General features: G+C 40.4%; 1 protein-coding gene across 2 annotated transcripts in view; it reads right to left on the reverse strand.

Moving 5' to 3' along the window:
* Window positions 1-644: 644 nt before the first annotated feature.
* Window positions 645-14,954, reverse strand: part of IL1RAP (interleukin 1 receptor accessory protein) — a 151,862-nt gene continuing 137,552 nt past the window's right edge. Inside the window, exons 9-11 of one of the 2 annotated variants that reach the window (XM_069974411.1) lie at window positions 12,022-12,171; window positions 10,473-10,616; window positions 645-1,740 (exon numbers count right to left, since the gene is read on the reverse strand). In XM_069974411.1, coding sequence (XP_069830512.1) covers window positions 1,016-1,740; window positions 10,473-10,616; window positions 12,022-12,171 — 1,019 coding nt within the window. In that variant the 3' untranslated portion in view covers window positions 645-1,015. Of the gene's footprint in view, window positions 1,741-6,288; window positions 9,080-10,472; window positions 10,617-12,021; window positions 12,172-14,954 lie in introns of those variants that run through there. The other variant, XM_069974410.1, reaches the window with a different exon arrangement.

The raw sequence follows: 14,954 nt of genomic DNA on the forward strand, positions 1-14,954 counted from the left end.
TCCCCACCCCTGCAGGGAATCCCAGGAGCTGAGGCTGTCAGTACTGGAGACCTCCCAGCTCCAGAGCACCTCCCTGGCAGGGAATAAGGAGCTGAGGCTGTCAGTACTGGAGACTGGCCGGTGACTTCTGACATAACCCGCATCTTTTCACATCCAAAGTTGTTGCAGAAAGTATAAGTGAATTATCAGTAATTGCTCTGAATCACATTGTACATAACTTCCCAAATATATCGTCCGGGGCCTTTCTATCCGTGTATATTTTATAGGTTTTCCTCTCACATATTCTATCAGACAAGGTAAATAACATAATAAAGCTGAAAAATGTTCTACTCTAAGCACTCGCACATTCATACATAATAAGAAGCAAAAGGCGTCAAAATAAGGCAGACTCTCCGAAAGCCGATGGACAGAAAGGTTTGTATTAACAAAAATGAGTAATATTTGAATTCAGCATCTGAAGACATCAGTCAGCCAACGCGCCGGCGACGTGGAATCGTTTCCTTGACAGATTATGTTATATCTAAGTCGATAAGATGTCATTGAATTCGATTTATTTCCATTACAGTTGCCTGTTACAGATTGGCAAGTGCGCACAGATTTATTTACCATGTTACTATATCTTACATTAGATCGGGTTGCTGTGAAGGAAGACAGAAGACTCGTCGGCGTTTTGATGGCGGAAAAAGATAAACTGAATCGGAGCAAGATGGCGGAAAGGGGGAAAACAAGTTCACGGTTGTCCATTGTTTGGCAAGAATAACAAAAACGAAACAAAAAAAAAACAATAAATTATAGGCAAAATACTGGAAAAACATAATATTCAAAATGAAAAAAAAAATATTTCAATGATATGTTCAGAAGTCTATTGTTCTAGAAGCTGTGGAGGATTGCGCTATATGTTCATTAGTCCATCCTCCCGCTCCGGATATTTGGGACTTTCGGATGCATGGTGGCCACGTTTAACAGTCCTGCAGAAAAACTGCTGAAATGCGACGACTGTAACCCATGTCGTGTATTAAAGAACATAGAAATCACTGTTATTATTGGATAGATCTGTGTACTGCTGTAGACTGAAGGTGGCCACAGGGGCCGGTGCCGGGGCCTGCTGGACCGTACCATTTTGAACCCAGCGAGTTTTATTTCCATAGGTGACGGGTTTGCATAAATGTGTCTCCCACTGAGGTTTTGCTCCTGCTCTGCACTTACTTCTTAGTCTGTTATCACTATCACAGTAAGTCACACAACACTGACAGGCCTTTCCACCCTTTGGCCCATTTTTCACTTTCACCGTGCCCAAAGGCACATTTCTGTCAATGGTGTTGGCTTTGGATGGCTGTGTGGTGGACGTCTCTTTTAAGCGCCTCTTCTTCTTCTGAATCTGGTCAAGGCTGATATCCGACTGGGAAGAACAGCTCTCATTCCAGCTCGATCTCGTGTTTAGGCTCCTCAAGGGCAATGCCAATCGTAGGGCCTTCCAGAACCTGGAGCTGCTGCGTCTGGAGCTCTCACCTTCCCATCGTACAAAGGGCACGCTCTCTTTCAGCTTGGATATGGTGGTGTGCGTTCCATGGAGGGGTTTATATTCCACAATGATGAGACTGGTGCACACGGCGTTGTGGCACACAATACCAAGCTTCAGCTCCAGCATACTAATGCTTTTATCCGTCAAGTAATCGGGACTCAACACAACTATCATCCTTCGACTTCTCTGAATAAACTCAAACACTGCTTCCACAGTATCTGGAAAGTATAAGCGGGAGCATGGCGGGGGGGGGATGAAATGGAAGAGGATTCACAGAGAGAAAGTGTTAGAAACGAGGAAAAGTCACAGTCGAAAAGAAGATAGAGTCATTAGGTGAGTGTCACACGTTAAGAGGAGGCTTCATGGAACACGGACGTGACCACGGTCAGGAAAATATTTGTTAGCTGTAACACGGCCACATGAGAAAATGCTTAAAGAACCTTTGGAAAGTGTTTTATATATATTTCCTTTGTATTTATTATGGTGCAAAACCCATTTTCTCCTTACTGCTTACTTTTGCTTGTATAGCCCGTGCAACATGCTGTATGAGCTCTATTTGCTGTGTATTCTTGTACATAGTCTATAGCAGGGATGGGGACCCATTGGCCCTCCAGCTGTTGCAAAACTACAATTCCCATCATGCCTGGAGAGCCAAAGCCAAAACTGATATCTTGCTGTAATCTATCAGTTTCAGTAGAGTCATGACAGACCGATTTATCTGACAGATTATTGAAGCTGAAGCCAGGAACAGACTATAGAGAACAGGTCATAAAGTAAAGACTGAGATTTTTCCTCTTCTCAGACCCATTCCTGGCTTCAAAAATCTGTCTGTGTAAACGCAGCCTCAGGCTATGTTCCCACTCAGAATTTTGCAACCGAATCCAGGAGTGGATTGAAAACACAGAAAGGCTATGTTCACACACTGCTGAAATTTAGTGGATGGCCGCCATTTGCCATTATATGATGGCCATCCACTAAATTTTAACAGTGTGTGAACATAGCCTTTCTGTGTTTTCAATCCACTCCTGGTTTTGGTTGCAAAATACTGAGCATACTGTGTGGGAACATAGCCTGAGTCAAGGCAGACCATGGCCTAGACCAGATAAACTCATAGAAATCCCTTAGTTATTATAGGTTTTACATCTATAGAGATTTCCAGAAATCATTGGTTATGATGAGGATTATCTCACCGTCTATATATCTATATGTAACAATCTACCAACAAAGTCAAGTAACTCGATACATTGTTCTGTTGCTTAATATTATAGCTTAGAACTTCATTCCCAACTTTGTATTCTTTAGAGCTTCCCCAGGAGAAGGTAAGTATATATGATACAGCTGTCCTCCCCATTGGGGCTCCTGTATACTGTATCACTCTACCCGACCATCACTCTGCCTGTTACGGGGCCTACCTCCTATCCCACACTTTGATAAATGTGATTTGCAGCCCTGTGAGGTGAGTGACTGAGCATGTGCGTCCACCAGCACTCCGCTCATTAGGTGGACATACACATTGCCATACACTTGTATGTGTATATACTGAATGAACATGAGAAACCACTACATTCTACACCGATTCTTCACTGGATGGTTTTTCAATAGCAAGCAAATGGCAAATATTCCTAATTTTTCAAGGTCTATATAAAAATGATATTTAGTGGTGGAACAACCTTTAATATACACTCCGAAAAGTAAACTCTATATTGTAATAGATATTAGTATTAAAGACAAGTGAGGAACAGCAGTATAACAGCAAAAGAAAACATCCATTAATCTTCCCTATCAAAGTGTATGTCAGCAGAGAACAGGCCCAGGTTCATGTTCATCCATATATTATGTGATATTATTCTAATCCCGCAGCCTTGATATTCATATTCATAACAGGAGGGGCTACATTTCCCAATATAATTTAGGAAATAAGGGCTTTATATAAAGCTACAGCTAAAATAAATACCAGAAACTGCTAATTTAAAGGGGTATTCCACTAACATTAACTTTTGATAAGTTGCTGCTCATGGTGAGACTCACAATTCCTTCTATACTTGTTATTATCTATTCAGTCTCCTTCCCCCAGTTCTCAGCTGCTGCTTTCTGCTCTAAACACAAAACTCTGTGTATAAGCCATTCTCTCTGTCTCCTCCTTCACCCCCCTTCCTTCTGAGATGGCTGATGTAAACAAGTCCCTTGCAGGCTGTATCTGCAACATTGTAGCTTCTTTGTAATACTGGGAGGAATAATCACAGTGAGCTCATCACCAACTTGACTTAAGACTAACTCTCCCAGCATTACAAAGAAGCTACAATGTTACAGATAAAGCCTGCCAGGGACATGTTTACATCAGCCATCTCAGAGGGGAGGGGGAGACAGAGAGGATGGCTTATACACAGAGTTTTGTGATAACAGCAGAAAGCAGCAGCTGAGAACTGGGGGAAGGAGACTGAATAGATAATAACAAATATAGAAGGAATTTTTACAATTGTTACTGACAGAAATAAGCCAAAGGATGATATCTAAGGGATAAAAAGAAATCATAAAATGCTATTTTCCAAATAACACATGCAAAAATGTATAACAACCCAAACATAAATAAGAATAAATACCTTTAAACTACACTAAAACTGTAAACGCAATTCAGCAAATACGCTTCCTGTTAGATGAATGTAGCTGAATGTGATATCGCGTCTCATGAATATTCCTGGGATATTATAAGGCTCCCTCTGCAAATACTTGGCGTTTTGTCAGTGACTGATCCCCCGATGCCAGAAACAGGGAAATTGGATTGCATGATCCACTACTCGGAAGCTGTCATGCTGCGGACATGCGGCTACTCCGTGCTACGGCTAATGGCCTATAAAAGATCTACAGAAGAAGGATTCCCTTTGGGTGAACAGAAGGCGGTTAGAGGAGGATACAGCAGAATATAGCAGTGTACAGTGTAATAAAGTGTAAGGCAGGGACACCATTCATCTTACTCATTGCCTCTTTCTGCCTAATTGTTTCTCTTTCCCAGAATATTGATGTGGATATGCATATTCAATCATGGACGCCGAATGGGACTGGTTTGTTCTGAGTTAATTCCATTTCATTGTTCTCTAATCTCCAATCTTGATTGAAATTCATTGTGGCAGACGCCGCGGCATAGACGCTAACAGATTCTCCTGACAGTCCTCTTAAACACAAACTGAAATTGATTCTTTATGATTGGACCTACATATAAAATCTTGTCACCGAATTCTGCAGAGAATTCTGGAAGATCCCAAATTGGGTCAATTCATGGAAAGTAAATGAATGTTACTTCAATAGGTAGATGGGTAAGTGGGTATATAGGCGTGTATAATGCGGTTCTTCTAGAAATATTTTAGGCTGGGTTCACACTACTTTTATAAAAAAAAAATAAAATGAAAAAACAGATGGAAAAATTGAAGCATTTGTGTGCATCCATTTTGATTCGTTTTTCCATTGGCTTTCATTAGAAAAACGGATCAAAACTTTTTTTTAGAATACACAAAAATGTGGTCAACTGGCCGCTGCATCTTGATCTTTTTTTTTTTTTATAATAAAAGTCAATGGAAAAATCAGATCAAAACAGATGTGCACACATGCATCCGTTTTTCCATCTGTTTTTAGTAAAATGGAATCCAGCCTTACTATTACTAGCTTCCTTGCTCTAATATTAGATCACGGATACCAGTTCGTAGTAGGAAATTGTATCTTAACACAATAATCATTGAAGATATAAACTTGGCCCCTGTCATCAGAAATAACTTCCCTCCATGTGATGCATGAGTCTATGCAATTCCAAACATATCTGTAAATTGCTTCATTTACTAAAGATGACGAAGCAGCATCGGCTTTCTTGGCCACTAGGTGTCTCTCTTCCCTGCAAACTGCTGTCCACAGTGTCAGATTACTCAGACAAAGTAATGCACTCCAGCACTCCATGTCATGGCACTGGGGAGAACTAGTTAGTGCTCTTGTTTTATTGGCCAGAGAAGTAAGGGAAAGGGAATGCAGGCATGAATACTGCTGGGAACCAGCCCGGCCTGGTGCCAATAACTAACATGGAGAGAATGAGTAATAACTGTTCACCACATAGGGGATTCCCTGTATTACATATCCCATAGTCACTTCTCTGAAGAGTTAATGTAACAAAACTATACAGGTTTTTACATTCTTTTCAAAGTTTTATGAATTTTTTAAATTTTTATTACTTCAAACGGCGCCTCTCCTGGTGTACGGCATGCTTATTGGGAAAGGAAAAATATCTGTAATAATTCGAGTTGTAGGAAGGACGACTTTTTGCTTAATGCATTTGTTGTTTTAGGTGATTATTCAACATACAATGAAAATATAGGATAAACCTGCGGCTTTTCATGTATCAGAATGTCAGAATGAAAAGAAATCTGTGTGTCTGTATCTACAACCATTACACTTATTATACTCATACAAGAATAACCAGTAAGTCCGGTTAGGATCTCACCGCGGCCCCTTTGGCAGCAATTACAGCCTGAGTCCGGGTCATTAGGTCGGCTACACATGCGGACTCTGCTATTAGTTCCTTTCTTATTAACAAAACTAGTCAGTATTTCACTAATTCTGTAACTTCTGAGGATGATTATTGCAGGAAATTAAAACTGCCCCTTTTTTTTTTTGACAAGAAAACATAAATTCAATGACACCCCCCTATAATATACATATAAACAGTGATGTCCCAATGACAATGACAATGTGATGACCATGTAGAAAACAACACATAAAAAGGAAACTAAAAAACAAAATACATTTATTTATTATGAAAATACATTGCATAACAAAAGGCACTGACAAAAAGTGACACAAAACCACATGGATAATAATGATATGAGGGGGATGCAGAGGAAAATGCATTGATAGTCCCTACTGTGTCTTGTGTAATGGACTCTCATGTAATGTCATGCTTTTTACTCTTAGATGTCAATAAATGTCCCCATTATGGCCGCCAAAGGCAATGACCTGGCTAGGCTATAGTAAGTGTGAGACGTTACTGTATAGACCATCCGAAGTCACAGGGGCTGCACCTATAGCTCAGATGGTCATCATCAGACTTTCCCACCATTCTGATTCTTCAATGTTAGTTAACTTGCAAAAAAATCTTTCACATCAGGTGGATTTTTCCTCAGTGCAAACAATACTGATCTACACCATGACCACATACAGTCCTTAATACTACTGTAAAGTGATGCAGAAAATGTATCCGATATCAAAAGACAAACTATCCCAATGAACACTCAGGTAAATAAGGACATTGTGGTAATACAAACCACTCTGTAAATATAGGCGACATATACCCATCATATAGGTATCTACACTGTGTAGCTGTCTAGATTTTAATTCAATTCTCTATAAATGACTGTGGGGATTACAGATATGTTTTGCAGCATTCACATGATCCAATGGAACCTGTAATATGGAGAGAAATCATTGACTTCTTTGGGCATGTTCTGTGACCTGTGCAGAATGAGGGTCTGTGCTCGGACCATGATTTACTGTAATTTATCTTGTCATATCTATACATAATTATGTCCTTTTATAAAGGAAGAAAGTATCCACCAAAGTGGCCAGAGGGGAAACTAATATTTTAGGATAGTTTGTATCGCTAGTGACATGAAATGTTACAAAATATTTAGATAAAATCTTAAAAATTTGGTTTAAAATAAAAACTGGTAATTTCTGGTGACCCCTTAATACTACTTGGTAGCTACAGAAACACATTGCAACCTACAATTCTAGTAAAAACACTGTTCTGGAGAATATAATTTACAAAGCAGATTCCCTTATAAATGTATAATATTCACTACACCCCGACCACAGGTCCAATGAATGGAAGTAACGCTACTTTTTTTTTCAGCCATTTTTTCATCTGTTTTTTTTTTACAAAATGGATATAGATGCATTTGTGTGCATCCGCTTTGATCTGTTTTTCCATTGACTTCCAGTATGGAAAAAAGGGTTCAAAACACATCGTTTTTTTTTTTTAACATACACAAAAATGTGGTCAACCATGTTTTTATGGACGCTAAATAGACGCTATAGTAGCACAGTAATGTCCACCGGTGGCATTTCCCTACTTTATACGCAGGTCAATGTCACAGCTACCTGACCTGCAGTATGTTTTATAGAACATAAGAGGAAAGTGAAAACCCATAGAACCCTATTAAGGTCATAGAACAGGGGCCCGGGGAAGTTCCCAAGCTGGGTTTATGACATTCACCAACAAGTGCAACATTTTGGCAGTATCATCCTTCATCAAGCATCAGGCAATACCGTCCTGTTGGTGAAAGTAATAAAAAAACACATACTGAAAACCACTCTGGGCCTCTGTCTGCTTTGACCTTGATTAGTGTTCTGTTGCAGAGTGGATGGACTCCAGCGCTGATTCCCTTAGTGGGCAAGTCTTGCATCGGGCCAAAAAATTATTTCGGGGTGGGGGTGGGGGAACATGAAAAAAGAGGCCATATTCACCTATCCCATTGCCCAGTCGGTGACAGGGGCGGGACACCGCTGCAGTCACTAAATCCCACCCGCTTGTGAAGTTTAACCTGAGTCGTGACGTACCCAAAACCCTGGAGAAGAGGACAGCCGGCATTGTATAGGAGCCTGGTGATGTGGTGCAGTGCAGGCACCGGGACAGGTGAGCATATTGTCTTTTTTTTATTTCCCCCCCCCCCCCCCCACGGGACATCTCATTTAACTTTGTTCCTATAGGTAGATTCTATTTTTGCTTGGTAAGAACATGCAAGAACACCTTAGTGATCCAATCCTATAAAGTGATGGTAGAATAAATGTCACCTACATCACATGCCCCACTGCTTCGCCTTTATCCTAATGATTAGAGCTCTTCCTCCGCTCATCATAAAGGGACACTATCCCAGCAATATGTCATTACTAATAGTTTATTCTATTTCTATGACCATGGCGGGTCGGACTACTTCCATGATTTCCATGCTGGGTCTCGAGCACGGTCCTTCCTGTTATTTCTATATAATAGACAGCTCAGACTCTATACCAGTAAAGATCTCTAAAATTTCACAGATTTACTTGAATTAATTGTAGTTTTATCACAAAGACCCAGACTGGGGTTTCTTTGGTTTTGAAGCCTGTACACTACCATTCAGGGCTCTCAGACAGTGTCATCCTTGCGGCACTCGGCACCAAACTCCTGACTCTGCGGAACTATATGGAAACTACAACTATTTTTGGTTGCTGAGGTTTTCTTTACAGGCAACGCTACATGTAACTGCTTCCAGAATCTACCACCAGGATACTTGGACTTCTCTCCTTCCCACTTGATGACACTAAGCACCGATTCGGCTAGTTTTAGCTCCTTCACTTTAGCTCTATTCTTTATAGGCTTATACTGAACTAAGACAAGTCGTATGTTGCCCTGGGAAGCCATGTTCTCCAAGCCAGCCTTCAACTCCAATAGGGCCTGAGTGCCTTGGCGGACATAACTGGGGCTAATCACAACAAGCAGACGGCGGCTTTTCTTAATGAAGCTCAGTGTTTCGTCTGTGACAACTGGGAAAAGAAAGGCGAGAAGTTAAAGAAGATGAATGCTTCATACTGCTGCTTGCCGTGCATCAGGAATCACACAGAATGTCTCATATAGAAGGTGGAAGTCTAAAGGCTCCAGTTTCACTACCTAAACAGTCAATTTGTCTACAATTTTTTTCAAGAGTCAAAATGAATGAACAGCAGAAAGGGTAGATGACTAAAGGGACACTCAAATTTTGATATGTTGCTGCCCACGGGGAGACTAACAATTCCTTCCATACTTGTTATTATCTATTCAGTCTCCTTCCCCCAGTTCTCAGCTGATGCTTTCTGCTGAAGACACAAAAATCTGTGTGTGAACTTTTCTCTCTGTCTCCTCCTCCTCCCCCCTTCCTTCTGAGACAGATGATGTAAAAAAAGTTCCTGGCAGGCTGTATCTGCAACATTGTAGCTCCTTTGTAATGCTGGGAGTGTTATTCTGAGTTTAAGTTGGTAATGTACTAACTATGATTAACCCATCCAGCATTACAAAGAAGCTACACTGTTGCAGATACAGCCGGCCAGGGACTTGTTTACATCAGCTGTCTCAGAAGGGAGGGGGGAGGAGGGGGAGACAGAGAGAAAAGCTCACACACAGATTTTTTTTTCAGCAGAAAGCAGCAGCTGAGAACTGGGGGAAGGAGACTGAATAGATAATAACAAGTATGGAAGGAATTGTTAGTCTCACCACGGGCAGCAATATATTAAAAGTTTTATTTGAGCGGAATACCCCTTCAATAAAGTTAAAAAGCAAATTATTCTACCTTAATGTAGATTAGGAAACACTTTGCTGTAGTTTGCACATTTATTTTCAGTTCTCCCGTCCTGCCGCTTAATAGTCTAGACAGTTTCCTAAACTGCTTTACACTTATTCAAGACACCAGATGGTCACAGTAACTGGACATATGTGTTCTACTAAAAATAAGACCAAGTGCGTCCAAAGAATAAATGAATTGTCTTATTGGGCCCTACAGCGGAGTTATAAATAGACGTCGTGTCCGGCTGTCTGAAATCTAAAGAGAGGTCATCTTAGAAAACGTTTAGCCGTATGACGCAAGTTGCTCGTTGTCACCAGATCTCTCTGTCTTCTGCAATTTTTTTAGTCTCCCATAATAGAAAGATAGATTTAAGAACATAAGTGATACCAACTCTGCAGGAGGACAGAGAAGCGATAGAGAAGTGATAGAGAAGCGATAGAGAAGTGATAGAGAAGCGATAGAGAAGTGATAGAGAAGCGATAGAGAAGCGATAGAGAAGTGATAGAGAAGCGATAGAGAAGTGATAGAGAAGCGATAGAGAAGTGATAGAGAAGCGATAGAGAAGCGATAGAGAAGTGATAGAGAAGCGATAGAGAAGCGATAGAGAAGCAGGGACTTACTTCCACCCGGTAAGCTGTCTCGGTCAAAAATACACAGTTTGTAGCCAAATTCGTTTTCTAGCACCCCTCGAAGTGTCACCAGAACAAATTCTTCTTCCTCTGCATTTCTTGCATAGGATACGTATACATCATACTCCTTTCCATCTAGAAAAACAAAAAGTAGTAGAAACAAAAAGTTGTAAAAAAACATAACAATTTGGTACATTCTTTCAAAGCAAAAGATTGTTAGGCTGCACTATGGTACTAACTGTAACAACCACATATTAATATAAAATAATTAAAACTTTTGGTTTTATAAATAAATAAAATAACAAGGTCAACGCAGTACAACAAGGTACATGAATAGGAGGGGGCTACCACAAGCCTAAAGTAAAACAGCAAAAAGGGTAGCTCAAGGATGCTAAAGAATGTATATAAGTATCAAAAAACAAACAAAAAAAACCCAGAGCTGCCAAATAACAAAGACAAAACAGTTGGAACAAACCCGTATACATAAAGAGCACACAACTCTACACGAAGGACAAATGCAGTAATATACAAGTATGCAAATCCCAATCATACAGAAAAAATACAAATATAGATAAAAATATTTAGTAAGGCTCTGTGCACACAATGTAAAAGTAAGTTGATGCAAAACCACAAACATTAATAATGTTCAAGTTTGTTAATAACAGACGTTATTTGCACTTATTTTTACATTGTGTGAACATATCCTTAGACTGCATCCACCTCACCACCCGACTATGGGGAGTGCAAAGTGATGAGATGGAGATATATTTCTATATTTCTATTCTGTATTATTCTATGTTTTGGATACCCTTATATGCAGATTTAGGCTATGTTCACGAACAACGGCCGTCGTTGCACTGAAAATGTCAATTATGTCCGTGACATGTCAACTATTTCCATGGCCATAGCAAGCAACGGCCGTTGTTCAATACGGTGTGTGAACAATGGACGTTCTTTGCGTTGACTGCAATACGACACATTTCTCTATGACAAGAATGGCCGTTCTTGTCATAAAAAATACAGTACATCGTGTGAACACAGCCTTGGGCTATGTTCACATGACCTTTTTTTCTATCTTTTTTGCAAAACTATATTGGCAAATAATTGTCATGAACATTAATTTGACGTCCGTGCAAACTATGTCCGTTATTTAATTATATGCATTGGGCGAACGTCATTCCATTGACTTCAATTATAATTCGGTAACATATAATTCGTAAATATAGCCGTACAGTTTTTTGGCTATGTTCACACACTGTAGAAACAACGGCCGTTCTCCATGAACGTCGGCTGTTTACCGCTACCTATGGCCGGAATTAATGGCGATGTTTGTTAATTCGGGGGAGCGGCCGTTGTTTCTATAGTGTGGGAACATAGTCTAAAAAAGTTGTATAAGAAGAATATGGTTCCCTTCTTCAAGAAACAGCGGCTCTATAACCCATGGCCGAATGTGCTACTGTCCCCTGAATAAGCCAGCCCCATGCTTCTGTGCCTATACTCCCCCTTTTAATCGTAATATTTTTTCCCCTTAATATCTTACCTCCAATAGTTTCATCTGTCCCGAAATGCGCCCTGTAGAAGAGCACCATTTCCAGCCAGTAGACGTGGTAGACGACGACAAAGCAGACGACAAGGAATAAGGTGGCTCCCAGTCCACACGCCAGCTCTGTGACGTATCGTGGAGTCCCCACTGCATGAGCATAGACAAAGCTTATTAGTAGAGTGTTACAGCATGCCGATACTACACGTACATCAACGTCTCCGCAACAAGTAACTAGGATTGACTACTATACCTGTCTATATAATATTTAGCACCTTTTAGGACATGTCATTTATATAGGATGACTGGGAATAAAGAACAATCTCATGTAAAATGTATAAAGTGTCTGACACAATCCCCCCAACACTCTGGGGTACAGAGTACCATGCCACAATCTCATTGTAACTTCTTGTTATCCTCGTTTATGTCAATAATTATTCTGCAGACGAGAAGGAAGACGCCGCTCGTGCTTCTCCAGGGAAAATAAGCAGCTAAATCTGCAGAAAAGGTGTCAAGAGTTCACAAATACATTTACATAATGGCAGATAAGGGTTAAAGGGTCAGAGCACTGGCAAGGAAGTGCAAAACCCTAAATGCTGATCAAACCCAATTCCTGTGATTCCATCAATGACATAACCTAATGTTATCGGAACAATGCAGCCAGGAGGTCAAGACGGGTAAAATATTTACATTTTTTTAATAGACCAGGAGGCTATGGTCACAGACAGCAGAACAAAAGCAAAATACAAAAGTAACGAACCAGTAACATACAGTGAGAGAGGCAGTAACATACAAAAACAGAAGCAGAAGCATACAGTAACACACAGTAACAGAAGCAGTAACATACGGTAACAGAAGCAGTAACATACTGTACAGTAACAGAAGCAGTAACATACAGTAACAGAGGAAGTAACAAAGAGCAACAGAAGCAGTAACATACCGTACAGTAACAGAAGCAGTATCATACAGTAACAAGCAGTAACATACCGTACAGTAACAAGCAGTAACATACTGTACAGTAACAGAAGCAGTAACATACTGTACAGTAACAGAAGCAGTAACATACCGTACAGTAACAGAAGCAGTATCATACAGTAACAAGCAGTAACATACCGTACAGTAACAAGCAGTAACATACCGTACAGTAACAAGCAGTAACATACTGTACAGTAACAGAAGCAGTAACAAACAGAAACAGAATCAGTAACATACAGAAACAGAAGCCATAACATCCAGTAACAGAATCAGTAACATAAGCAGCAACATCCAGTAACAGAGGCAGTAACATCCAGTAACAGAGGCAGTAACATCCAATAACAGAGGCAGTAACATACAGTAACATCCAGTAACAGAGGAAGTAACAAAGAGCAACAGAAGCAGTAACATACCGTACAGTAACAGAAGCAGTATCATACAGTAACAAGCAGTAACATACGGTAACAGAAGCAGTAACATACTGTACAGTAACAGAAGCAGTAACATACAGTAACAGAGTAGGTAACAAAGAGCAACAGAAGCAGTAACATACCGTACAGTAACAGAAGCAGTATCATACAGTAACAAGCAGTAACATACCGTACAGTAACAAGCAGTAACATACTGTACAGTAACAAGCAGTAACATACTGTACAGTAACAGAAGCAGTAACAAACAGAAACAGAATCAGTAACATACAGAAACAGAAGCCATAACATCCAGTAACAGAATCAGTAACATAAGCAGCAACATCCAGTAACATAAGCAGCAACATACAGTAACAGAGGAAGTAAAGTAACAGAGGAAGTAAAGTAACAGAGGAAGTAACATCCAGTAACAGAGGCAGTAACATCCAGTAACAGAGGCAGTAACATCCAGTAACAGAGGCAGTAACATACAGTAACAGAGGCAGTAACATCCAGTAACAGAGGCAGTAACATACAGTAACAGAGGCAGTAACATACAGTAACAGAGGCAGTAACATCCAGTAACAGAGGAAGTAACATCCAGTAACAGAGGAAGTAACATCCAGTAACAGAGGAAGTAACATACAGTAACAGAGGAAGTAACATACAGTAACAGAGGCAGTAACATCCAGTAACAGAGGAAGTAACATCCAGTAACAGAGGAAGTAACATACAGTAACAGAGGAAGTAACATCCAGTAACAGAGGCAGTAACATCCAGTAACAGAGGAAGTAACATACAGTAACAGAGGAAGTAACATCCAGTAACAGAGGCAGTAACATCCAGTAACAGAGGCAGTAACATACAGTAACAGAGGCAGTAACATACAGTAACAGAGGCAGTAACATACAGTAACAGAGGAAGTAACATCCAGTAACAGAGGAAGTAAAGTAACAGAGGAAGTAAAGTAACAGAGGAAGTAAAGTAACAGAGGCAGTAACATCCAGTAACAGAGGCAGTAACATCCAGTAACAGAGGCAGTAACATACAGTAACAGAGGAAGTAACATCCAGTAACAGAGGAAGTAAAGTAACAGAGGAAGTAAAGTAACAGAGGCAGTAACATCCAGTAACAGAAGCAGTAACATACGGTAACAGAAGCAGTAACATAAAGTAAAAGGTGGCTAGATATTATGCAGTACCCTAGTGCTGCCGCTACACAGGGAACCACTTGCTCCTGGTTCTGTTCTACCTGTAGTGCAAGTATTGAACAGCTGATGAGTGGGGGAGCCGGGGGTGGATAGGCTATCAGAGAGGAAACTTCTGTAATGTAGCACATTTTTAGATTTGAAATAAAGCTACATATTATGCTGCTGTATTTTTCAGTAAATTGACATCTCCTATACACAGGATAGGGGACAAATAGGAGATCCAAGCTCCGTAACACCCCCCCCCCCCTCCCCCCGCACTGAGATCTGTATTGGGCCCCAACTTCTGTGTTATCAGCCGCAGGTACAGTACGTGACTCACATAAATAACATGAATAGAGCTG

The sequence above is a fragment of the Dendropsophus ebraccatus genome, chromosome 6 (assembly GCF_027789765.1).
Source record: "Dendropsophus ebraccatus isolate aDenEbr1 chromosome 6, aDenEbr1.pat, whole genome shotgun sequence".
NCBI lineage: Eukaryota > Metazoa > Chordata > Amphibia > Anura > Hylidae > Dendropsophus > Dendropsophus ebraccatus.